Source organism: Macrotis lagotis, chromosome 1, assembly GCF_037893015.1.
Source record: "Macrotis lagotis isolate mMagLag1 chromosome 1, bilby.v1.9.chrom.fasta, whole genome shotgun sequence".
NCBI lineage: Eukaryota > Metazoa > Chordata > Mammalia > Peramelemorphia > Peramelidae > Macrotis > Macrotis lagotis.
This window is the reverse complement of record NC_133658.1, coordinates 298,989,176-299,013,696: the sequence shown is the minus strand read 5'-3', so window position 1 is coordinate 299,013,696 and position 24,521 is coordinate 298,989,176. Positions and strand designations below refer to the sequence as shown.

General features: G+C 36.2%; 1 protein-coding gene across 3 annotated transcripts in view; it reads left to right on the top strand.

The window, feature by feature from the left end:
• The window catches only part of NUP93 (nucleoporin 93), a 95,831-nt gene that overhangs the window by 23,319 nt on the left and 47,991 nt on the right, over window positions 1-24,521 (top strand). For all 3 annotated transcript variants that reach the window (XM_074211268.1, XM_074211270.1, XM_074211267.1), the window contains exon 3: window positions 1,822-1,939. In XM_074211268.1, the coding sequence (XP_074067369.1) occupies window positions 1,822-1,939 (118 nt within the window). The remainder of the gene's footprint in view (window positions 1-1,821; window positions 1,940-24,521) is intronic.

The following is a 24,521-nucleotide window of genomic DNA, read 5'->3' as shown; positions in this document are numbered from 1 at the left end:
TAGTAGGAATCTTATTTGTAAATCTTCTGCTTTTTGTTGTTTCTGTTTGAAAGATTTCCATGTGTTTGTGCTATTTTTTATTGCAAGTGTATATGAATTCAGTGAAGGGGATGATCAGCATGTGAAGGCTTCATGAAGGAGATGAGATTTGAATTGAGCAGTAAAGGGCAAGAAGGAATTTACTAAAATCTTATATGAGGATGACTCTCTAGGTGCTATATTGTTAACACAGTAATTAGAGTTTCATTGAGATCAGACTGGGAGGTCCATTTCATATGGGCTAGTTAATATTTCTTCTATAGATGATAGACTTTATCCTTAATCCTTAACTGCCAACTACCTCATAAGTTTTTCATAGATAGAACTGGGAAAAGTGTATGAATGGATTGGTGCAGACTTGTTATCAAACAATTCAAAGTATAGCCCCTGCTGATGGTGCTTTAGTTATGCCATTTTTGTATAGGAAAGAAAGCACATTACTAAATTATTTAAATATACAAAGTCCTCATCCTCTTTCATAGTATGAATCAGTGACAGTTGGAAGCAGACTCCAGATCTCTCTCTCTCTCTCGTTTTTTTTTGTTGTTGTTGTTTTTTTTTTAGGGTTTTTGTTTTTGGGGTTTTTTTGCAAGGCAAATGGGGTTAAGAGGCTTGCCCAAGGCCACACGGCTAGGTAATTATTAAGTGTCTGAGCCGGATTTGAACCCAGGTACCCCTGACTCCAAGCCACTCCTTCCAGATCTCTTAATGTCTAATGCAGCAGAATGTGAATTTAGCTTTAGACTAAAAGACACAAAACTCAGGTCAGTTACAAGGAGCAATGTTGGTACCAAACTTTAAGTTTATAATTAAATCATGAGGTCATAAGGCAGTGTGGATAGAGAACTGACCTTAAAGCAAGGAAAAACCTTGGTTCAAGACTTGCTTCTAAAATATACTGGCAGGCAGGGGTGGCTAGGTCGCACAGTGGATAGAGTACCGGACCTGGAGTCAGGAGTACCTGGGTTCAAATCCAGCCTCAGACACTTAATAATTACCTAGCCGTGTGGCCTTGGGTAAGCCACTTGCCTTACAAAAAAATATATAAATAAAAATAAAATATACTGGCAGGATGTCTTCCAGCAAAGTCACTTTAACCTCTCAGTGCTCTGAGAAACTCTTGAGATAGTAAGTTGCAGAGAAGGTTCTGATTTTCATTAGCAAAGGAAGTTTCCTCACCAAGGAGTTCCCATTGCCAGTGAAATCAGATCTAGGCCTTAACCTCTAATGAATAGATCTCATTTATAAAGTGATTTAGGTTTTGCAAAGCACTTTACATATTGTTTTCTTTGATCCTTACAACTTGTGAAGGAGGTGCTATTATTATCCCTATTTTATAGAGGAGGAAATTTGAGGCTCAAAGAGGTTAAATGTATTGCTTAGGGTCAGGAAGCCAGAAAGTGTCTGAAAAGGGATTCAAATTGTAGGAAGACTCATCTTCCTGACTTTAGATCTGATAACAGTGTGACCCTGCTTAACTCTTTGCCTCAGTTTTCTTTTTTATAAAATGAACTGGAGAAGGAAATGACAAAACTCCAGTATCTCTGCCAAGAAAACCCAAAATGGAATCATGAAGAATTGGGCATGACTAATCTATGAAAAAAATCCATAATATAATAAAAATAGACATTTATAAAAAAGCAAAATTATTCCATGTATATATAAAGTTTTGAATATAGGAAACATTTTTCCCTATTCAAAATGCAGTAATCCAATTTCTTCTCTCATTTTTGTCTTCCTATTCTTTTTTCTTTTCCTGTCTTTCCCCTACCAAAAAACCAGTTCAGTTCTTCTCGGGTCTAGAGGACTTGACATATCCCACATCTCACAGAGATTGGAAAGTTTAAGTGCTGCAACTACATTTGAACCTCTCGAGCCTGTGAAAGATACAGATATTCAGGTAAGAGTAGTCTAATTCATTGAAATGAAAATACATTCCTTGGCACATAGTTGATCATCTGTTTACATTTGATTGGTTATCTGAAAAAGCAGTTCTATTATTGTTTTTCTACTTACTGATTAAGTGGAACATCTGACAAAAAAAATTCTCCTTCTGGTTGGGAGTATGGTGGGTGGGAGTGGGATGAGGGTGGGAATTCTAGTTGGATACATTTAGTTATTGTCAGGAGTATTTGCAAGACTAAATTGTGAAAAACTATAATTTCTATCTTAACTTAAACATGTTCATTTCTTTATATTCCTTTTTTGACTTCAGAGGACAGAAGTCATAGCTGTAGTATCATATTGCAGACTAGTCATGCTCTGTCTTTTGGAGCTCAATTTATGTTCCTTTTCATGCTGTGGGTTCTAAATTGGCAAGAGTTTAAACATTTTTGATTATAAGTTATTAAAATCTCTTTGAGTTCTTTCTTTTTTCCCCTCCAAACTTAACAAACATCTGTAAATATTTCCATTTTGACATAAATATCCAAAGAGAATAGATACACTCTGTTATGTAGGGTTTTTTTTTAAGGTGTATCTAATAAGGAAATGCTATACTCATCTATCTACAAATAAGTTATATACAGGATAAGTTGCAAGTAGTCAGCAGAGGGAAGGGGAATAAAGAAAGGCTTGTAGATTTTAGCTTCCTGGAACGTTAGCTATGATTTGAAGAAAACTCCTGGCATGGAGGATAGCCAATGAATATGCATGGAATGGAAAAATAGAATGTTTTGTGGAGAGAACAACAGTACATGAATTGAATAATAGGTGGAGAGGGGTTAATGTGTAAGACTGGAAAGGTAAGCAGGTGCCAGGATAAGAAGACATTTATATTTGATTTATATGTCATTGTTGAAGATGAGTTAAAGATGAACTTAGGTTGCAAATGTGGGTGATTGAGATATTAGTGTTACCCTTGACAGCAGTAGGGAAGATATGAAAAAGGGAAGGTTTGAAAAGAAAGATCAGTTTTAAGATGTCTACAAAGCAGTGGAAGATGGAAGATTAGAGGGTAGGAGAGAAGTTAGGCCTGAGTAAGTGTATCTGAGAATAATCAGCATAGAAGTGATTATTGAATCCATTGGAGTTGATAAAACACCAAACAGAATAGTACAGAGGGTAAAAAGGGCCTAAGAGAGAGCCTTGGTAGCATTCAGGTAATAAGAACCATAAGAAAAGAGATTTCAAGGAGAAAGGTGGGTGACTGACAATGTCAGGGTTACAAAAAGGTCAAGAAAGATGAGGATTTCAAAAAGACCATGAGATTTGTCAGTTAAGATATCATTGTTAACTTTGGAGACAGCAATTTCATTTGAATGATGAAGTCAGAATTCAAACTACAGAGTTTAGAATGAGAGAAGTGGAGGGACTGATTATAGATGGCTTTCTCAAGGAGTTTAGCCAGAAAAAGAAGAAATATAGAATGATAGCTAGTGGGGAAGGACAGTTTGATGGTGCATTAGTTAGAATGTTGGGCCTGAAGTCAGAAAGATTCATCTTCCTGAGTTCAAATTTGACCTCAGACACACTTTATAGCTCTGTGACTTTGGGCAAATCATATAATCCTTTTGCCTCGGTTTCCTCATCTGTAAAAAGGAACTGGAGAAAGTAATGACAAACCACTCTAGCACTTCTGCCAAGAACATGACTGAAAAACTAATGATTAACAACAAAAAAATTAGTGGGGATATATGGATCAAGTTAGGGTTCTTTGAGGATAGAGAAGACATAGGCATGTTTGTGAATAATAAAAGAAGCAGCCAGGAGACAAGGACATGTTGAAGATAAGTGAGAGAGTAAAGTTGATTTAGGGAGCAAGATAGAGAAGTTGACAGAGAAGACAGAATGCAGTGGGATCACTTTTACATGTGGAAAATTAGTCTTACCAAGGAGTCTACCTTTTTATTTGAGACAGAAGTATAAGAGGAGATAGTTGTGCAATTTTAATGATGTGAGTTGAGGAAGAGAGAAGAGGTACCCCTGGTTAATGACCTTAATTCTTTTTATTTTATTTTTTTTATTATTTTTTTTCCCTAACTGCACACAAAAGCAAGTTTCAACATTTACTTCTAAAACCTTGATTTCCAAATTCTCTCCCTTCCTCCTACCCCACTCCACATTGAGAAAGCAAGTTACTTGGCATAGGTTAAAAATGTGTAGCCAAGAAAAATATTACTATAGTACTCAAGTAAACATATCTTGCCATCCCCATTCCCCTCCCCCCACAAAGAAAGAGAAACTTCAAGAAAAATAAAGGGAGAAAAAAAGTATGCTTCAGTCTGTATTCAGAAACCATCAGCTTTGTTTGGGATGGATAGCATTCTTTATCATAAATTCATCAGAGAAATTGCTTCAGTATTTTTCCCATATTGATACTGTTAGCTGTATTTTCCTACATTCGCTTCCCCTTACCCTCATTTATTCTATTCTCACTCCTTTCACCCTGTTCCTTCTCAAAAGTGTGTTACATCATTCTATCCCACAGTCTTTCCTCTCCTATCATCTACATTCCCCCTTCCCTTTCCCTTTCTTCTATCCCTTTCCTCTCCTGTTTTCCTCTAGGGTAAGATAGATTCCTCTACTCAATTGAATGTGTATATCATTCCCTCTGTGAACTACTTCTGATGAGAATAAGGCTCACTCATCCCTCCCCCTTCCTCCCTACAACTCTTCCCTCTCCCATTCCAGTGTTAAAGCTTTTTCTTGTCTCTTTTATGTGAAATAACCCATTCTCCTTTCTTACTCTTCCATTAACTTCATCTCTTTAATATATTTTGCCTTCAAATTCAAGTCCCTCCTGGTCCCTGTGCTTCTGACTGCCCTAATAAATGAAAAGGTTCATATGACTTATCAGCATTCTCTTCCCATGCAGGAATACAAGCAGTTCAACATCATCAAGTCCCTCATGATTTATCCTTCCTGTCTGCCCTCTCTATATTTCATCTGAATCCTGTACTTGAATGTCAAATTTCCTATTCAGCTCTGGTAGTTTCATCTGGAAAATTTGAAAGTCTGCTATTTCATTGAATGTCCATCTTTTTCCCCCTGAAAGAATATGTTCAGTTTTGCTAGGTAGTTGATTCTTGGTTGTAATCCAAGCTTTTTTGCCTTCCTGAATATCATTACAAACCCTATGAGCTCTTAATGTAAAAACTATTAAATCTTGTGTTTTCCTGACAGTAGCTCCAGGATATTTGAATTGTTTCTTTCTGGCTGCTTGTAATATTTTCTCCTTGACTTAGGAGTTATGAAATTTGACTACAATATTCCTGGCAGTTTTCATTTTGGGATCTCTTCTAGGATGTGATTGGTGGATTCTTTCCATTTCTATTTTCCCCACTGCTTCTAGGATATAAGGACAGTTTTCCTGGAGAATTTCTTAAAAAACAAGGTCTAGGCTCTTTTTTTGTCACTACTATCAGGTAGTCCAGTAATTTTTAAATTAGCTCTTCTGGATCTGTTTTCCAGATCAGTTGCTTTTCCAGTGAGATATTTCACATTTTCTTCTATTTTTTCCTTCTTTTGGTTTTATTTTATTGTTTCTTGATTTCTCACAAAACCATCAGCTTCCCTTAACTCCATTCTATATTTGAAGGAATTGCTTTCCTCAGAGAAATTTTTATCTCCTTTTCCATCTGGCTAATCTGCTTTTTAAGGGAGTCTTCTCTTCATTGGCCTTTTGGACTGTTATTTCCATTTGATCCAAACTGGTTTTTAAGATGTTTTTTTTCTTCAGTATTTTTTGTATCTCCTTTACCAAGCTGCTGACTTCATTTTCATGATTTTCCCACATTGCTCTTATTTCTCTTCCCAATTTTTCCTCTACCTCCTATAACTTGATTTTCAAAATCTTTTTTGAGCTCTTCCATAGCCTGAAACCAATTCATATTTTTCTTGGAGATGTTGGATTCAGAAGCTTTGACTTTGTTATATTCTGAGTTTATATTTTGACCCTCCATAGGGCCAATGTAATTGTATATGGTTGGGGTTTTTTTCTGTTGTTTGCTCATTTCCTCAGCCTATGACTTGATTTTAACTCTTTGATAAGGTGGGGCTTTGCTTCCAGAGTTGAGAACAGACTCCCAAGGTTTTGAAGGTTTTTGTAACTGTTTTCCAAGGTCTTATGAGAGGCTATGACTACTCTCCTGGCCTGTACTCTACTCTGTGGGTGACCACAAACATTTCCCTTTGCCCACAAAGTATGGGCAAAGCAACAGAGTCCTGTCTCAGAGATAGAAAAAAGATCTCTGCAATCTTCCCCAGCCTCCTTACTGTCCTTAGACTGAGTGTTCTGAAAGCAGCTGCTCGGTGATTCCCCAGGCCTGCTCCTAGCCCCTAGGGGCTGGGTCTGTACATTGGACTGGGTTCCCCTTTCATTCTGGTACGGTAGAGTTTTTCCTGCTGACCTTCCCAATTGTTCTTGGCAATCCTTGGACTGAGAAGTCTGGAAACCACTACCACTGCCAGGGACCCAGGCACCTCCATGTACCCTGATGCTCCGTGGTCTGTTCCTGGATGACTGAAACCAGATTTCTTTCACACAACTGAGGCTGCACTGTGAGTCCTTTCTAAACCTCGGTGCAATAGACCCCTTCCCTTGGATCTTCCAACTACCTTGGGCTGGAAAAATTGTTTCACTCTTTTTTCATGGGTTCTACCATCTAGAATTTGATTAGAGTCATTTTTAGAGGTATTGTAGTGGTTTGGGGGAAAGTTGAGTCCCTGCCTTTATGCCACCATTTTGGCTTCATGGTTGGCTTCAATTCTTTTTTCTTTTTTTTCTTTTTTAGGTTTTTGCAAGGCAATGGGGTTAAGTGGCTTGCCCAAGGCCACACAGCTAGGTAATTATTAAGTGTCTGAGACCGGATTTGAACCCAGGTACTCCTGACTCCAGGGCCGGTGCTTTATCCACTACGCCACCTAGCCGCCCCCGTAGGCCTCAATTCTTAAAGTAAAATATGAGACAAAGTTCTCAGCTGAGAGGGTGGAGGGAGAGAGAACCATGGGAGGTGAGGTGGGTTATAGTGAATTGATTAGAATGGTGTAAAAGTATTATTGCTCTGCTACAGTGAGAGTCCATTTGAGATTATTTAATATAAATTTGTATAGACTCAGTTAGCATGGTTTTGTGATTTTTCTCCAAGTTTGTTTAGCAGCACATTGAGTAGAAGGGAAGGCAAGTTGATAGTGGAAGCAATCTAGGGTTGAGGCTTAGCAGGGCAAGACCTTTGATAGGACAAAGGGGCAAAGGATTAAAGGTAAGAGACCAGTGAAGAATTGAATTGGTTCATCAAGGAATCAGGTGGAGATGGAAGAAGGATGTAGCAAATAGAAAGGTGATGACTTGGGAAAGAACTGAGAGGAATTAGAGGTTACCCTAAAGACAGTAGGATTTGGTGTTTCAAGGAAGAGACAACATGAAAACAAATTGTAATCAGATAAAGGAATGTTAAGAGTTGATGCATATAGAAGTATACCATGTGGGGATGATACAAGATCATTCTGTGTGGGGAAGGCAATAAGTTAAGGAACTTGTAAGTTAGGATATTGAACACCCCTTCTAAAGACAGGAATTTATTTTTTATTTTAAAATTTTTATTTATTTAAGGCAGTGGGATTAAGTGACTTGCCCAAAGGTCACACAGCTAGGTATTTAAGTATCTGAAACTGGATTTGAACTCAGGTCCTCCTGTCTTCAGGGCTGGTACTCTATCCACTGCACCACCTAGATGCCCCTGAAGGCAGGAATTTAGAAGAAGAGAAAGACTAAGCCAGGCCCTGGATTTATTCAGAAAAGGAGAGTAGTTATTGGGTAACATCTATTAGAATTTTGACTGAGATAAATATGGTTTGAAAGAACCTCGGAGGAACAGAAGTGATGGTAAAGGAAGAGAAATGATATTTTGCAAGCGATGTATTTTTTTTGAGATAAGGGTACAGCAAATTCTGTATAGAGAATATGTCAGATTGAATTTATTGTGTCAATTTACAATACTCTTAAAGTATTGGTAAAAGAAATGATTAAAAATAAGTCTCAGGGGCAGCTAGGTGGCGTAGTGGATAAAGCACCGGCCCTGGAGTCAGGAGGACCTGGGTTCAAATCCGGTCTCAGACACTTAATAATTACCTAGCTGTGTGGCCTTGGGCACAAGCCACTTAACCCCATTTGCCTTGCAAAAACCTAAAAAAAAAAGTCTCATTGTTGTCTTCTTTGACTTTATTTCTCTTGAAGTAAAACAAAAATATCAAGAGCTAAACAGCATTACTTTAACTGTACCTTTCAGTCTTAATACATAACTGACATTTTTGTGGTTATATTTATTCTTCAACAGCAAATTGAACCTTTTTGTTATATATTAGAAGAATTTGATGCCGCTAGCACTCTATTGGGAAACTTCAAACTTTTAGGCTAAAGATGCTTCAGTTTTTGATGAATTTACTTCTTGGTTTTCTTTTTTTTTTTTCCAATTGAATACATGGTGACTTTAAAAACAGTAGCTCACATTTTATATTTGAGATCATAAGAAGAGAATATAAATCTTTTAATTAGATTACCAGTAACCTAAGTCCGAAGTAATGATTGATGGAATATTTATAGTGAAATAAGACCTTAATGGATTTTTTTTTTACAAAGGTCTCAAGGAAGAAAATTTAGGGGTGACAGTCTTTTTTGCTAGGAGTATCATATCTTTACTTACAGTTTGAGACTATAGACTTTGATCAAGCATAAGATTTCTTTTATTTTTAGGAATTCAGTTTAATTTTTGGCTCATTTTACTGCTTCTTAAACTGATTGCATATAACATTATGTCTTTCATAAATAAAGCTGCTCACATTTTTTATTCCATTGAGTTTAGGAGGTAGCCAGTATTATTAGAGGCATGTCTGAGACTTTGACTCGTTTGAAAATCAATCATATAATCTGACTTACAAATTTATGTTTTCTAGAATTATGAAGACTGCTCTGTGATTTGATAAATTTATTGTGTGTGAAATGATAATTTTGCCAACAATGCATTTTTTAAGATAAGCATACAGCAAAATTCTTTATACAGAATATGTCAGATTGAATTTATTATGTCAATTTACAAATTCTCTTAAAGTATAGTTTATAAGTGGAAATGCTGATACATCCTTAAAAGAATGCTGCCAAGTACTTTGCAAACCCTGGCCATTGTTTGCACCACTTAAGAAGCTTGAAAGGGCATTTTTCTTTGTACAGATTGCCTTTTTCTATTTGATAAACATTGATTATTTTTTTCTTTGCTTCTAATGGAGCTTGAAATTAATATTTTTGTTTTTTTGTTTCCTTGTTTTGTCATAATCAATGATGTTGGCCCGCTTTGGAAACACATTTTTGAAAATTGCCATGGTTAGCAAAGGTAACGTTTTAAAAAATCCTTTTATTCATATGTTAATTGCTTTTTAAAAAATTGCCATGAGAAATCACTGCAGAATTGTACAGCAAAAACTGTGCCATACCTGTTAACTAGACATGGTAATAAAGAGCTTGTTTTGAGCCACTTGTGACTGAATTGTTGTGAGAAATAAATATCTCTTTACAGGTTTACGAAGATAATTTTACTTGTGTTTGTCTTTTACAAATTCTTGAAAGTAAGTTTCATGTTTTCCTGTGGTCCAATGCACAGTATTAGGTATTCTTAGTATATTCTGGGTGTATTTTATTTGTTGGAAAAAAAACAAATTAGGGTGCCTTTTGTTGTAAATCCAAAGTAAGGAAGCTCCCTCTGTCCTTCTGCTAATGACAAGTTGTTTTTTTTTTGGTTTTTTTTTTTTTTTAGGTTGCAAATGGGGTTTAAATGGTTTGCCCAAGGCCACACAGCTAGGTAATTATTAAGTGTCTAAGATCAGATTTGAACCCAGGTACTCCTGACTCCAGGGCTGGTGCTTTATCCACTAAGCCACCTAGCCGCCCTATTACGCCACCTAGCCGCCCCTTGTTTTTTTTTTTTTCAACTCAGAATTCTAGAAGGTGCTTAGAATAAATAAAATGAATCATTTAGAGAGCTATGGGACTTAGGAAATGTTTCATGGGGAAGGAAGTGCTTGAGTTTATTGTTTATTTTAGAAAAACGAACTGATTCTACCGTGTAGAAGTGAGTAGGGAGTCCCTAGTTCAGCAGTAGTATCAAGGTGTGGAAGCAGAATAGCAGTCAGCAAGTCTTTATGGAGTGCCTATTATGTATACTTGGTACTGGAGATAAAAGTACAAAGAATGAAAAAAATCCTTCCTTGATAGGAACCTACATCTTTTTTTTGGTTTTTGCAAGGCAATAGGGTTAAGTGACCTGCTCAAGGTCATACAACTAGGTAATTTTTAAATGTCTGAGATCGGATTTGAACTCAGGTCCTCCTGATTCCAGGACTGGTGTTCTATCCACTGCACCACCCTAGCCACCCCAGGAAGCTTACATTCTAATTGGAGATTCAACAGCTTAAAATGTACAGCATAAATGTAAAGAAAAAATATATACAAATTAGTTACAGAGTTGTTTGAGAATGAGGACAGTAGCAATTAAGAGATGAATGGTTTTATTTAGAAGGCGTGGAGCTAGGTGATGGAGTGTCATGTAATGAACAGTTTGACTGGATTATGTAGTGTTAGAGGGAAAGTAATGTCCAGTGAAGCTGGAAAGAAAGTTTCAATCAGTTGTGTAGGGCTTTAAAAGCTAAACAAAGCTATTTATATTTTTTTTCTAGAACCCATAGGAAGTCACTGGAGTTGATTAAGTCAGGAAATCACATCTTCTGATTTGCAGTGTCTGAAATTTGCATAGTCTGAAATGGGGAGTCTTTTGAGGCCGTAGAATCAATCAAAAGATTGTTGTCATTAATCTTCTAGGGAAGAAGGAAAGAAGATGGAGACCTGAGCTAAAGTGGTCAAGTTAGAATGGAGAGGAGGAAGGGGGTTAATATGAGAGATATTGTGGAAGTAGAAGCAGGAAATTTGAGCATCTGATTGGATATGTGCAATGAGGGAAAATCAGGTTATTGAAATTAAATAATCTAAACTATTTTATTCAACTATTTGAAGTACCTGGCAAAGTATGTGATTCTATACTTTGATCTCTGAAGTAACTGATGTAGTGAATAGGATTTGGTGTGAGAGAACCTAGGATTCAGATCCCAGATCTGCAACTTATTACCATTGTGATCTTGGACAAGTTATTTAACTTTTCTAGGCCTCTTATGAGAGTTCATTTTTAAAAAATGTATATTCTGCCTTCATCTCAGAATTAGAATCCAACTTGTTATTGAAGGGGGTTGGGAAGGTCCAGGACCAAAAAAACATTTTTAAGCGATTGGGGTAAGGGGAAGCTTAGTCATTTATAAGAATAGATCTTCAATAATTGATTTTTACTTCACTATACAGTAACTACAATGAAATATTCATGATTTCCTTCCCTTTTCAACTCATAGGCTTGTAAATGAAAAAAGAACATACTCAGACTTCTTTTAGCCTGTCTTTTAAATAGTTATAAGAAGCTAAAAAAGCATTGACAATCATAAAACTAATTCAGTACTAAAATAATCCCATATACTTTTTTAAAAACACGAGTCAGTTACTTTAAAATAGCAAAAAGCTGCAGAATGCAATGAATTGTATTTTAGGAAAGCTTAAAATACTACTTTTCTGCAATTGACTTTGTCTTTACTATTAATAATATATTTTCATGGTTAAAGTTTTTTAATTAATTTTTTCTTTGTTTTTCCTCTAATTTTATACCTTCAAACTAAATCCAGTAGATTTTTAAATAAATGAAACAAAGGAGAAGGATGTATAAAATACCATAGTACTATAAATCACCCTTTATCATAGTCATATCATTTCCATTGTTAAACTGGATTTTTCCAGACCAATAAAATGGAAAATTGAATTAGACATGAGTAGTTTGGAGAATTTATGTTGTTTCCTTGAATCCTTTTGATTAAATCCCATTGGATATTCTTTTTCTCTTCTTTCTCAGTGTGTTCATCTATTTTATTTTCTGAGGTGAATATCTACATGAATGATACAAAACTTTAAAGTTGTGATTTCCCATTTGATTCTCAATCCAACCCTCTGAATCAAATACTAAAGATAGGAGACTGAAAGGTTTCTGACTCTCTTGCTCCAGGACATAGGTCTGCTGAGTACCAGCAGGGGAATTTCAGTCAGTGAAACAGCAAATAATTATTGAGGACCTAGTATGTGCCAGAATTGAGCTAGTTACTGGAGGTATTGCAAAGAATGAGACAAGCTCTACTCACAAGGAACTTACATCCCATTGTGGGGAGATTAAATATATGTTTATATAACATAAAGGGAATAAATACAAATTTATGAGCTAAGGAGAGAAGATATTCCAGGCAGGTGGGATGGCTAGGGCAAATGCTTGGAGACAAATCTGACCATGTCACAATTAAGTCAATTCCAGTCCCTCCCTGTTGTCTCCAGGATCAAATATAAAATTCTCTGTTTGGCTTTTATAAACTTCCATAACAAGGACCTGTCATATCTATTCAGTTTTCTTTACTCCTGCCTCAACTCTTCTCTCATTCTCTCCCCCCAACCCCCACCCATTGACATTTATCTTACTGATCTTTTTTTAATTAATTAACAAATTTTTATTAAGCATTTATAGAGTACATAAGTGGCAGTGTCACACAGCAGATAGAGTGCTTGCCCTGAGTAAGGAAGTTCTGGGGTCAGTTTCTTCCTCTTGTCACACTCCAGTTGTGTGACCCTGGGCAAGTCACTTAATCTCTCAATGTGACTCAGGGCACTTACTATTGTTCCTTATGACTCCACCCACCTTCTCCCAACTCTGGGCATTCTCACAGACTTGTCCCTATTCCTGAACTCTCTTCCCTGCTTTCTTGTAGATCTCACCTAAAGTCTTTCCTTAATGTTAGTTTAGATTAGCTTCTCTCCAATTAACTTTGTAGGTATCCTGTTTGTACATAACTAGCCTCCTGACTCCTCCATTAGACTATGAGCTATTTAAAGACAGGGACTGTGTTTTGTGTTTCTTTGTATCCCCAGTGGGATACATATGGTTAGTTAGCACTGTGCCTGCCATGTTGTATGGTGCGTAAATGCTAATTGACACACCGACTGATGGTGATATGAACTGTCTTATAGAAATAAGAATAGAAAGAAGATGGAAAAATGCAGAATACGGAATAATTTCTAGTGAGACTGGAAAAGTTATATTAGGACTGGGTTGTGCAGGATTTTTTTAATGTTATTTTGTTTTTGTCAATTACATGCAAAGATAGTTTTCAACATTCATTCTTTTGGTAAGATTTTGGATTCTGTATTTTTCTGCCACTCTCCCTTCCCTCTCCCACTCCATGATAGCAAGTAATCTGATATAGTTTATACTTATACTGTCATGTTTAGCATATTTTCATTAGTTTTGTGAAAGAAGAATCAGAACTAAAGGGGAAAAAATGACAAAATAAAAAAGTCTTTTAGAATTGTCCCTTGATCAATTGAACTGCTGAGAAGAGTTAAATCCATTATCCTTAATCATCTTTGTAGGACTGTAAAGACAAAACAAGTTTTTTTCATAAAGTCAACAGGAAACCACTGAAATTGGTTGAATAGAGTAATCAAATGGTTAGATCTGTACTTAAAGAAAAAATCAGAGGGCTGAGAAATTTGAGATAGATAGGGAGACTAGTTAGGAGACTATTGTCAGAAACTGGACAAAAAGTGAGAAGGGCTGAACCGAGGTGGTAGCTTTGGGAACTTTGAGAGCTGAAATCAGATGTTGTGGAGGATAAAATGACAAATTTTGTCAACTGATTGGGGAGAGGAGGATAGGAAGAGAGAATATAAGTAGTTGAGTATAATGCTGAACATTAGAGCCTGGAAGGATCGTGATGCTTTCAATAGAAATAGGAGAAATTTGAAAGGGGAAGAGGATGATAATGAGTTTAGTAGTTCAATTTAGGACATAGTGAATTTGAGGTGTCACCAAGACACTCAGTTTGCAAATCTAGCTCTCTTTATACTATGCCTTGCTGCTTCTCTACATTGTAAAAATGGTATGTGTATTTGGGGAGAATTTGATAGTATGGATGAATAATAATTCATGTTTATATAGCACTTCAAAAATCACACATTTCTTTTCTCACAACAGTCTGATGAGGAAAGTAGTGCAAATATTATTCTATTTTATGAAGGAAAACTTCCAAGTTTAAAGAAGTAATTCAATTTGCCCATGTTTTTCATGGCTAATGTCATGTCAGAGCAGAATTTGAATCCAGTTTTCTTAAGTTTAGTGTTTTGTTTTGTTTTTTTAACTTCATTATATTATCTTGGTTAAAAGTCAAGTAAAGTCATTAGATTGCTTTCTGTCAGGGTTGGGGAAAGGGAAGGGAGAGAGGCAGAAAAATGTAATACTTAAAACCTTGCAAAAAAAATGATGAAGACTACATATAGTTGGGAAATTAAATATTTAAATTTTTTAACAAGTAAAAGAGGGGCAGCTAGGTAGTACAGTGGATAGAGCATTGGCCTTGGAGTCAGGAAAACCTGAGTTCAAATCTGACCTCAGACACTTAATAATTACCTAGTTGTGTGGCCTTGGGCAAGCCACTTAACCCCATTGCCTAGCAAAAACAACAACAAAAAAAAAAGTAAAAGAGTTGGGGTGGAACCAAGATGGCATCAGGAAAAGAGCCTCTCTTGGGTGCTCGCTCTCTCTCTCTCTCTCTCCCTCTCCCTCTCTCTCTCCCCCTCTCTAATATTTCAAAACTCATAAAATAAGGACCCTAACTAAATTTTCAAGAGACAGAACCCACAGGAGGATCCAGTGAGCCAGTTCTCTAGCCCAAGGTAACCTGGAAAATAGTGGAGAAGCTCTACGTCACAGGGTTAGAGGGGCAGCCCGCCAGAGTGAAGGAGCTTCAGCCCTGGCAGCCCAGATCCAGGAACTGTGGTCATTCACAGACCAGAAGGGAAGACAGAGCTTCACACACTGAGATCTTGGGGGGGGGGTGTCCCAATAATACTCAGAAGCACTGGAAGCACCTCAAAACCAGGCACAGGCTGGGGAAATGAGTAAACAAAGAAAAAAGAGGAACACCATTGAGAAATGCATTGTCTGTGAACCAAGGAAGGATCAAAACACTCAATCTGAAGATGAGGAAGTACAAGCTCCTGCATCTAAAGACTACAAGAAAAACAGAAATTGGGCTCAGGTTATGACAGAGTTCAAAAAAGATTTTGACAATCAAGTAAAGGAGATAGGAGAAAAATTGGGAAAAGAATTGAGAGAGATGCAGGAAAAACATGAAAAAGAAGTCAGCAGCTTAGTAAAGGAGATCCAAAAAAATGCTGAAGAAAATAACATATTAAAAACCAACATAAGTCAAATGGATAAAACAGTTCAAAAAGTTACTGAGGAGAATGCTTTAAAAAGCAGAACTGGCCAGATGGAAAAAGATAAGAAAGCTCTCTGAGGAAAACAAATCCTTCAGATGTAGGATGGAACTAAAAGAAGCTGCTGACTTTATAAGAAAGAGAGCAATGATTTGGAATTGGGAAGGCGAGTGGGGGGATGAGGGAAACTTTGCTCTCATCAGAGGTGACTGGGAGAGGAAACAGCATATGTACTCAATGGGGTATAGGCATCTAGAGTAAGAAGGAGAGAAGGGATATGGGGGGAGGGGGGAATGTGAGTGATGGAAGAGAGGGTGGACTGTGGGAGATAGTGGTCAGATATAACACATTTTCTTTTTTACTGCTTGCAAGGGGCTGGGATTGGGTGGCCTGTCTGGGACCACAGGGCTGGGTGGTTGCTGGATCTTAGGGGTGGTATGTGGATTTGGGGCCTTTTGGTCCCAGGGCCAGTGATCAGTCTGCTGCACCACTCAGCTACCCTACAGCACATTTAAGAAGAAGGATAGAGTGAAAGGAGAGAGAGAAAATATAGTATATGGTAGTGGGGAAATACAAATGGAGGGAGTTGCCATCAGCAATGGCAACAGTGGAAAAATTATGGAAGTAGCTTTTGTGATGGACTTATCCTAACGAATGTGATCCACCTGTGACAGAGCTGGTGGTGTTGGAACACAGACTGAAGCACATTTTTTCATTATCATCATTATTATTATTATTATTATTATTATTTTGGGGGGGGGTTGTGGGGCAAGTGGGGTTGGGTGGCTTGCCTGGGACTGCACGGCTGTGTGATTGTTGGGTGTCTGGGGCGGGATTTGGGTCTAGGTACTCCTGACTCCAGGGCCAGTGCTCTATCCACTGTGCTACCTAGCTGCCCCTATTATTATTGTTGTTGTTATTGTTGTTTTATTTTTTTAGTTTTTGGTCTTTGCAGGGCAGTGGGGCTGGGTGACTTGCCCAGGGTCACACAGCTGGGTGATTGTTGGGTTGGGTGTCTGGGGCTGGATTTGAGCTTTGGTGCTCTTGACTCCAGGGCTGGTACTCCGTCCACTTTGCCACCTAGCTGCCCCACCTAGCCACCCCTGAAGGCATCTTTTGAAGAGAATTTGTAAAAACTGCATTTATAGTAAGCCAAAGATTTAAGATTTTAGGTTTTTTTTTTTATTCACAGTTTCTGAAGGCCATGCCTTCTAAACAAGCAAGCAAATGAATGTTGAATGTTTTTGAACAAACTGGAAATGACAGGCCTTTTTGTTTTCTCTGAGGTTCCTATCTCTTGTAGTAAGCAAGGGAATATCAGTTACTGACTTGAAGAAGTAAATTGAAATAGTTTAGTAAGAGTATAACCCCTGAATAAAATACTTAGCTTACATTTTAGCATAGGCCTTTAAATAGCAACTAACCAGTGATATCTTTGAACTGGAGCCTATTTAGAACCTGCATTTAACTTACAGTTCTCTTATCCTGTCAATGTCTATTGATATCTAGATCCTTTTGAACCATAGGTCATAATATTCTAGTTTATTGAATTCTGCCACTTTAAGTTACTTTTTTTTTTCAGAGACTAAAACTGAGCATACAGCTTTATCTTTTAGAATATTTAATATAGAAGTGGGTAGGACTTAAAAATAACTCTACAGAATAATCAATTTCATGGAGCTGTGATACCACATGTGGCTTTTTCATGTTCAACACGAAGCTCTTTAAAATAACTAATTTCAATATTTGGGTAATAACACTATACTGGTTTTTGAACTCCAAGTTTCCTTCCATTGTCAATATTCTGGTACTTGACCCTATTGAACCTTGTATAAGGATTTTCATTAATAATGCTTGTAAATGTAACTCCAGAGTTGCAGAACTATGAGAGTCACTGTTATGGTTCAGCATATGGTTAATCACATGAAGACAATGGAAAGAAGAGCTTAAGTATGTTCATATCTAACTTCAGGGGTTTGGGGTTTTTCAAATCTATTTTTAAAATTTACAAATTTTTAAAAATATATTTTGTTGTGTGTGTATGTATGTATGTATGTATGGAAAAGAGTAAAGAAATTGGATGGGAATCCCTTTGGGGTATATTGGGGGAGGAGAAAGCCATTGTTCTCCTTCCACTTTACAATATTGTATTACTTTTTGTTTAAATGCTTTTTGCTCATATTTCCATTTTGTATTTTGGATATAAAGAGGTTAAGTGATTTCCCCCATAGCAGACAGAGTTGATGACAGAACTGGAACCAGCTTCTCATTGCTGTCATCCACTAGTCTGAAACACTAGTGATTAAACTTTGCAGACCCACTCCAATTATGTTGCATGACAGCAGGGTGAGTCCTTGCCCTTAATGGAGTGAATGTGGAGCTGAGATGTGATGAAGAAAGCCTTGCCTGTGTCTTCTTGAGGCCACAGTTTTTTTAAGCACAGCAGAAGATTCTTCAGAGAGCAACTGAGTGTAACACAGTTTCTAAGAAACTATAGAAAGAGCCCTCATCTTTTAAAAATATACTTCCAACTATACATAATACATTCATTTTTTGAATCAAAGGGGGCAGATTATACCAGTGGTTCAGCAGTGTGAAGCTGGAGGTTCAGAATTTACACTCCCATTTGGGGACTTCAGAAATGATTTGGCTTATTTTAAAATGCTGCTACTTCCTTGGAAGCAGCCATAGAACTCTTCAGATCCATATACTGATTTTTGCTCTTGGAACCCATTATCTAGATAGTAGATAGTTTCTGGAGATGTTGTATGCTCTTTTATGAAGGAAGGGGGAATATTTAGTTATCTCTTATTCCAAGATGTAATTTAGATTAGCAAATAACTTGTGATTTTTTTCATAACAGGTGAACATCAACCAAATTATGGATACTTTGCGTAGACATAGTCTAAAATGCTGACTTCTCATTCATAAGTACTCTCCTGAAGAGCACTGAACACTTGAAGGTTTAAAAGTATTTCAAGGAATGGTGTTGATAGGATTCTCTTTTTCTCTAGATGTCATAAAACAAAGTGTATAGCATAATGAATAATGTACTTATCCCATCATTTGAGGTATTTAAGCACAGATTGGTTAACTACATGGTGGGTATTGAAAGCTCTGTCTTTGTTTTTGATAATTGTTTTAGTGTATATTCCCTACAGTGGAATTTTTGGATCAAAGCATCTATTGTCTGTAATAAAAAGCATGATAATAACTAACATTTATATAGTACAAATAAAGTTTGCAAAGTACTTAATGTATTTTTTCTGCACATAGCCAGATTAGTGTCCAAAACAATTCGATTTCACTTGCAGTGAATGGGTGTTCCTTTTGCTATATAATCTCTCCAGCATTGAATTTTGTTGTATTCCCTTTTCCTTTTAGTGAATTTGATGAATGTGAGTTGATGCCTTAAAAAATAGTTTTTAATTTGAATCTTTGGTTATTAATGAAATAATAATGATGAGAAATATAAATATTTAATTATTAAGCTGAGTGGCTAGGTGAAGCAGTGGATAGAGCACCGGCCCTGGGGTCAGGAGTACCTGAGTTCAAATCCATCCTCAGACACATAATAATTACCTAGCTGTGGGGCCTTGGGCAAGCCACTTAACCCCATTGCCTTGCAAAAAAAAAATTATTAAGTTTATGTTTCCTCTTTTGAAAATTATCTATTTCAGAGGCAGCTAGGTGGTACAGTGGATAGAGCACCAGTTCTAGAGTCAGGAGGACCTGACTTCAAATTTGGCCTCAGACACTTAATAATTACTTGCACATACATAATATTAATCATATATATATATATGTATATATATATATACATATATATATATACATATATATATATATGTTTGTCCATTTTATTTATATATATGTACTTTTTAAAAAATCAGTGCAATATATTTAATATTTGATTTTTTTTAACTGATTGAGGTTTGCTGTTTCAGGTAGGATTTGGATTAGATCATCTCTAAGATCCTTAACAATTCTATTATTCTTTGGTTCTGGACCTTATGGGGTGCTAATAAATTTTTTACTTGAAAAGGTACTGGGGAGGCTAGGCGGCATAGTGGATAAAGCACTGGCCTTGGAGTCAGGAGTACCTGGGTTCAAATCCGGTCTCAGACACTTAATAATTACCTAGCTGTGTGGCCTTGGGCAAGCCACTTAACCCCATTTGCCTTGCAAAAAAACCTAAAAAAATAAAAAGTTAAGAGAATAGAATAAAGGTAGTGTAACACAATGATTCAGTAAAATGATATAGGGAATGGGAAGTAAGTAAATCTGGAAAAATTCTGGGACAAATATTTCTAGGGAGTACAAAAAGGTTTGGAATTAGTTATAGAAAGTATGGTATCAATTTGTATATGCTTAGTAGTAAAATAATTCAGTTTCATGGAGAAACTATAAAATACTTTTATAAACATTGATGCCAACTTCTCATTTTACTGGGGAGATGAGTTTTCCAGGAAGACCAAACCTAGTTTAACCTTTAATCTCCAGGTGCTTGGTTCTTGACCAAAGTTTTCTACTTCCCTGAGCTGTCAGCTTAATTTACAGTCTAAAGCTCAGCCTATTATTTTTTGGTATTTGCTGATTTACAGGTATAGTGTAAAAGATTTCTGTGAAATCCTGGAGCAATATTTGACTTAGAAACACTTTAGTAAAAGTCTTGTGCTTGTGAAAATAGGTTATATTTCAATTTCTGCTAGATTGTCTTCATTTTATTTTGCTTCTAAAACTGAATCTGAATGTCTGACAAAGAGAAGGATGATGCTAGATGCAATTTTAAAGGGCACATCACGTTTTACTGTAAAACTGTACTATTGATTGTTGACTTATTTGTAGGCTTAATGCAGACCCATTTCCTTCCTTAGTGTCTCAATGGCCATTAAGATTCTGGCATTGGGCCGGAATGTTGAAATCTGACATTATGTAATATGATTTGGCTCTCCAACAGTATTAATGTGGGTTTGTTTTTTAAAGACATAGAAAAGGCCTAACTTCCTTTCTAGTTATTTGTGTACTTTCAAAAATTGGAAAGAATCTTTGTAAAATGAAATTATTCTTATTTTCCAGAGTTCATTTTAAAAGTATAGATTTGATATTTGGTGTGTCAGTGATACACATACATATACTTCATATTTAAAAACATCTTTGAATAAGAAGATAAGCACTGATTTTTTTGCTCCAAATAGCATAGTATATATGGCCATTTGCTTTAGCCCATTTTAAAAAAGTCTGGCAAGATAGCTACCATTTTCTCCTCAAGTATTTTAATTTGGTGTGTCAATAAGAAAGGGAATATTTGAGGAAATGCAGCCATACCTGTCTTAACAAGGAAAGTGTATAACATGGAAATACAATTATCATTTTCAGAATAAAAAGACTATCGTAATGATTAAGATATATTAGAAGTAGCATGATAGTAGTGAGAAGAAGATTGTTGTACTTGAAATCAGAGAGCCTAGGTTCCAGTTCCAGCACTAACACTTAGTTTGACTGTTTGACACTGAAGAAATCATGACTAAGTTTCCTCATTAATAATACAAGGATAATGTTATCTGAGCAACTTGCCTTGGAGTGGTTTCAAGGAAAGTGCCATGTAACCTCTAGAGCATTATGAATATTATTGTAAGCTATTTGGAAATAGCTCTTAAAATGTTGGGAATTTTCTTTTTTTAATTGAAAATGTTATCCTAATTTTGGAAAGGGCTTTGATACTCAAATTTATTTAGCAATCATAAACTATTTTTAGAAATCAATTTTTTATCATTATTTTTACTCTTTTAAGGATTGGACATGGAGCATAAAATTACTTTGACATGATTATGAATGAAATAACCAATCAAAAAATATCACATAGCCCTGCATAGACATGAACTGATAATACCTCATACTTTTATCACGATCTTTTCCTGATGCTTTCTCACTTGATTATCATAGCAGCTGGGCCCCAATTTTACAGAAGAGAAAAGTGAAACACCATTCTTTATCTTCACATCACACAGTTAGTTAAAGGTAGGGTTAGAACTGGAACCTAGATTTCTTTCCATCAACACTGTGCTAAAAGTAATTGCATTTCTAAGAGAGACAAACCTTGGAATACCCAGATATTCCAGTATCTAAGACTTTCCTACATTTCATTCTTTGTTCTTTGAAGAGACCGAAAGCTCATTCTATCACTGGATAAATTACTTAACTATTAGTCTTCCTTTCCTTTTTTTTTTTTGAGGGGGCAGAGGTTTGAAAGGCAGTGGGGTTAAATGGTTTGCCCAAAGCCCCACAGCTAGGTAATCATTAAGTGTTTGAGGTCGGACTTGAACTCAGGTACTCTGGACTCCAGGGCCAGTGCTATATCCACTGTGCCACCTAGCCACCCCTAGTCTTTCTTTAAATTTATTTTTCTCTAAAAAATATTTTGACCTGTTTCTTTCTCTGTGATACCTCTTTACCAAGCTTATTGAGAAGGAAAAACAGACAAAAAAAAAACTTCAGGCTCACTTTGATGCCTCTTTATGGCATGGAAGTATCCCAGTGTTCTAAACTGAAAGCTTTTCTAGTTGGACTCAGAAATTCATTATCATTTCATTCAAGGGCAGCCTTCCCAGATTTAGAGAGGCTCACCTGGAGATGGTAGTTTAACCAGATGGTAATTTTCTTTCAAATATGGCATCTTATGAAGATTATTTACTAAGATTTATATGAACTACAGTTAATCTCAGGGGAGAGAGTTTGGTTACCAACAAAATAATGTCCTTAAAAGTGTTGAAGTAGGGGGGCGGCTAGGTGACACCAGTGGAGTACCTGAGTTCAAATCCAGCCTTAGACACTTAATAATTACCTAGCTGTGTGGCCTTAGGCAAACCACTTAACCCCATTGCCTAGCAAAAACTAAAAAAAAAAAAGTGTTGAAGTAGCATCATGTTTGTTAATACAAATAATGGCAGAAACATATATGATTCCTATTACCAAGGGTAACTGAAACCAGGCAGTGTCTTTCTTCTAAGATGTCAAAAGCAGTGGGAAATGATAGTGTTAATTATTATTACTGTCCTAGTTTACATATGAACTACTTAGACTGTATTTGATATTCTTTGTATGCTTTGCTAGTTTACAGAATCATATGCTCTCTTTGCTCCCCTACCATTTTTTCCTCAGAGAAATTTTATTTTCTTTATCTTAAATTGTATTTCTTTTTGAGAATATGGTTCCTATTATGTGCCATACAGTAGGCTAAGCACTTTATTGCAAACATTAATTGCTTTTGGGAAGTCTTCTGACTTTGGAATCCATCCTTAGACCAATACTTTTCTGAACTTCCTGTTTTTTAAAAAAAATTATTTAAGACAGTGGGGCTAAGTGACTTGCCCAAGGTCACACAGTCAGGTAATTAAGTTTTTGAGGCTGGATTTGAACTCAGGTCTTTCTGCCTCCAGGGCCAGTGTTCTATCTACTGTGCCACCTAGTTGCCCCATGAGCTTTCAGTAGACCTTTTCTAAGAAGCTTAATATTTTCTGAAATGGTTAGACTACAAAGATTTTCCAGTCACTCCACTTTTGAAATGTATTTAATTGTTTACTATGAATGGTAACATTTGTTTTTTAACCTTCTGAATTTTGAAGTGTGCTTGTACTCCTGCTACTTGGGCAAGGGAGATAGGGGAAAAGAAGTATATGAGAGAGGAGGGAAACAGAAATAGGAAGCCGAGGATTCATAATCCATTTTGGTTAATTATTATCTTCTATTATAATTATTATTTTCTATGATTACTAATAGTTGATGTGCTAAACGATACCATAAAAGTTAATAATTCATAACTGGACCATACCAAGGGTAGGCCTAAAATCTGATTCTTCCACAGTTTTAAGTTCACCAGTATTCTGTCACTCAGAGTCAGTAGAGACTTTCTTAGTTATTAACCTAGTTTTTCTGAGTTTCCTTTTCCCTCTCTCACTGATTCCTCTTTTTTTTTTATTTTATTGATGCCTTTTATAAAACCCTAGTTATTTGCCTTATCTCTTCTTTTTGATTTCTTCTCTGTAACAAAGAAAAATAAAGATGCTCCATCTGACATCAGTAAGCTTCCACTTTTTTTTATTTGAAAACTTTTAACTTAATAGAAAATATATTGTAAACAAGTCTAGTGATCTATCAGTTTAAAACAGAATTTTACTAATCACATAATAGCTAAAATACGGAGATACAGGTAGGAAAAAAAAATCAGTATCCAAGTTCTGACAGAGAGGCACCTGAATCACTCAAGATTCCCCCATCCCCCCTATGAATGGAGCCAGCAACTGTTTAGATTTCATATAAAGGCTTCAGATCCAAGAGTCCCTTCATTTCTCTACTAGATGAGGCAAGCTTGTTTCAGTTATCATTTGTATTTCTCTTTTTTTCCCTTTCCTCTCTTTCTCAGTCAAATTAGTCAAAGTCTTTGTTGCTTTGACACACTGTAATATTAGACATTATCTTTAATGAACTATGGTTAAAAATAGTGATAAAACTCAGATTAGTGAATTGAGGTTTTTAAAAAATAGCTTTTATTTTTACATCACCTTCATTTCCAAATTTCCTTCTCTTCACTTTTCAGTGAATCATCCCCTTCTAACAAGGGATAGGGAGAGAGAAATTTGGAAATAAAAATGATATGAAAAAAGATAGTTAAAGCAATGTAGCAAAACTAACAACACACAAGATCATAACTCTAGTGCTAGAACAGCCCTTAGAGGTCATCTAATTTAATATCCTCATTTTACTAGTAAGAGATCTGAGACCTGGAAAGATAAATGACTTACTCAAAGTATTTGTTTGACCTTGTGAGTTTGACTCTGTGTGCATATTCCACACCCTTGGTTTTCCATCTCTTCAAAAAAGAGAAGCAGTCCATGTTTTCCTCATTTCTTTTTTAAAATTTTTTTTATCTATTTAAGGCAATGAGATTAAGTGACTTGTCCAAGGTCACACAGCTAGATAATTATTGTCTGAGGTTGGAGTTGAACTCAGGTCCTCTTGACTCCAGGACCAGTGCTCTATCCACTGCACCATCTAGCTGCCCTTTCCTCATTTCTTCTTTTATCAGGCAATTTTTTTTCTACAAATGATTTTTTTAATACATTATTAAAATATTCTTGTTTAA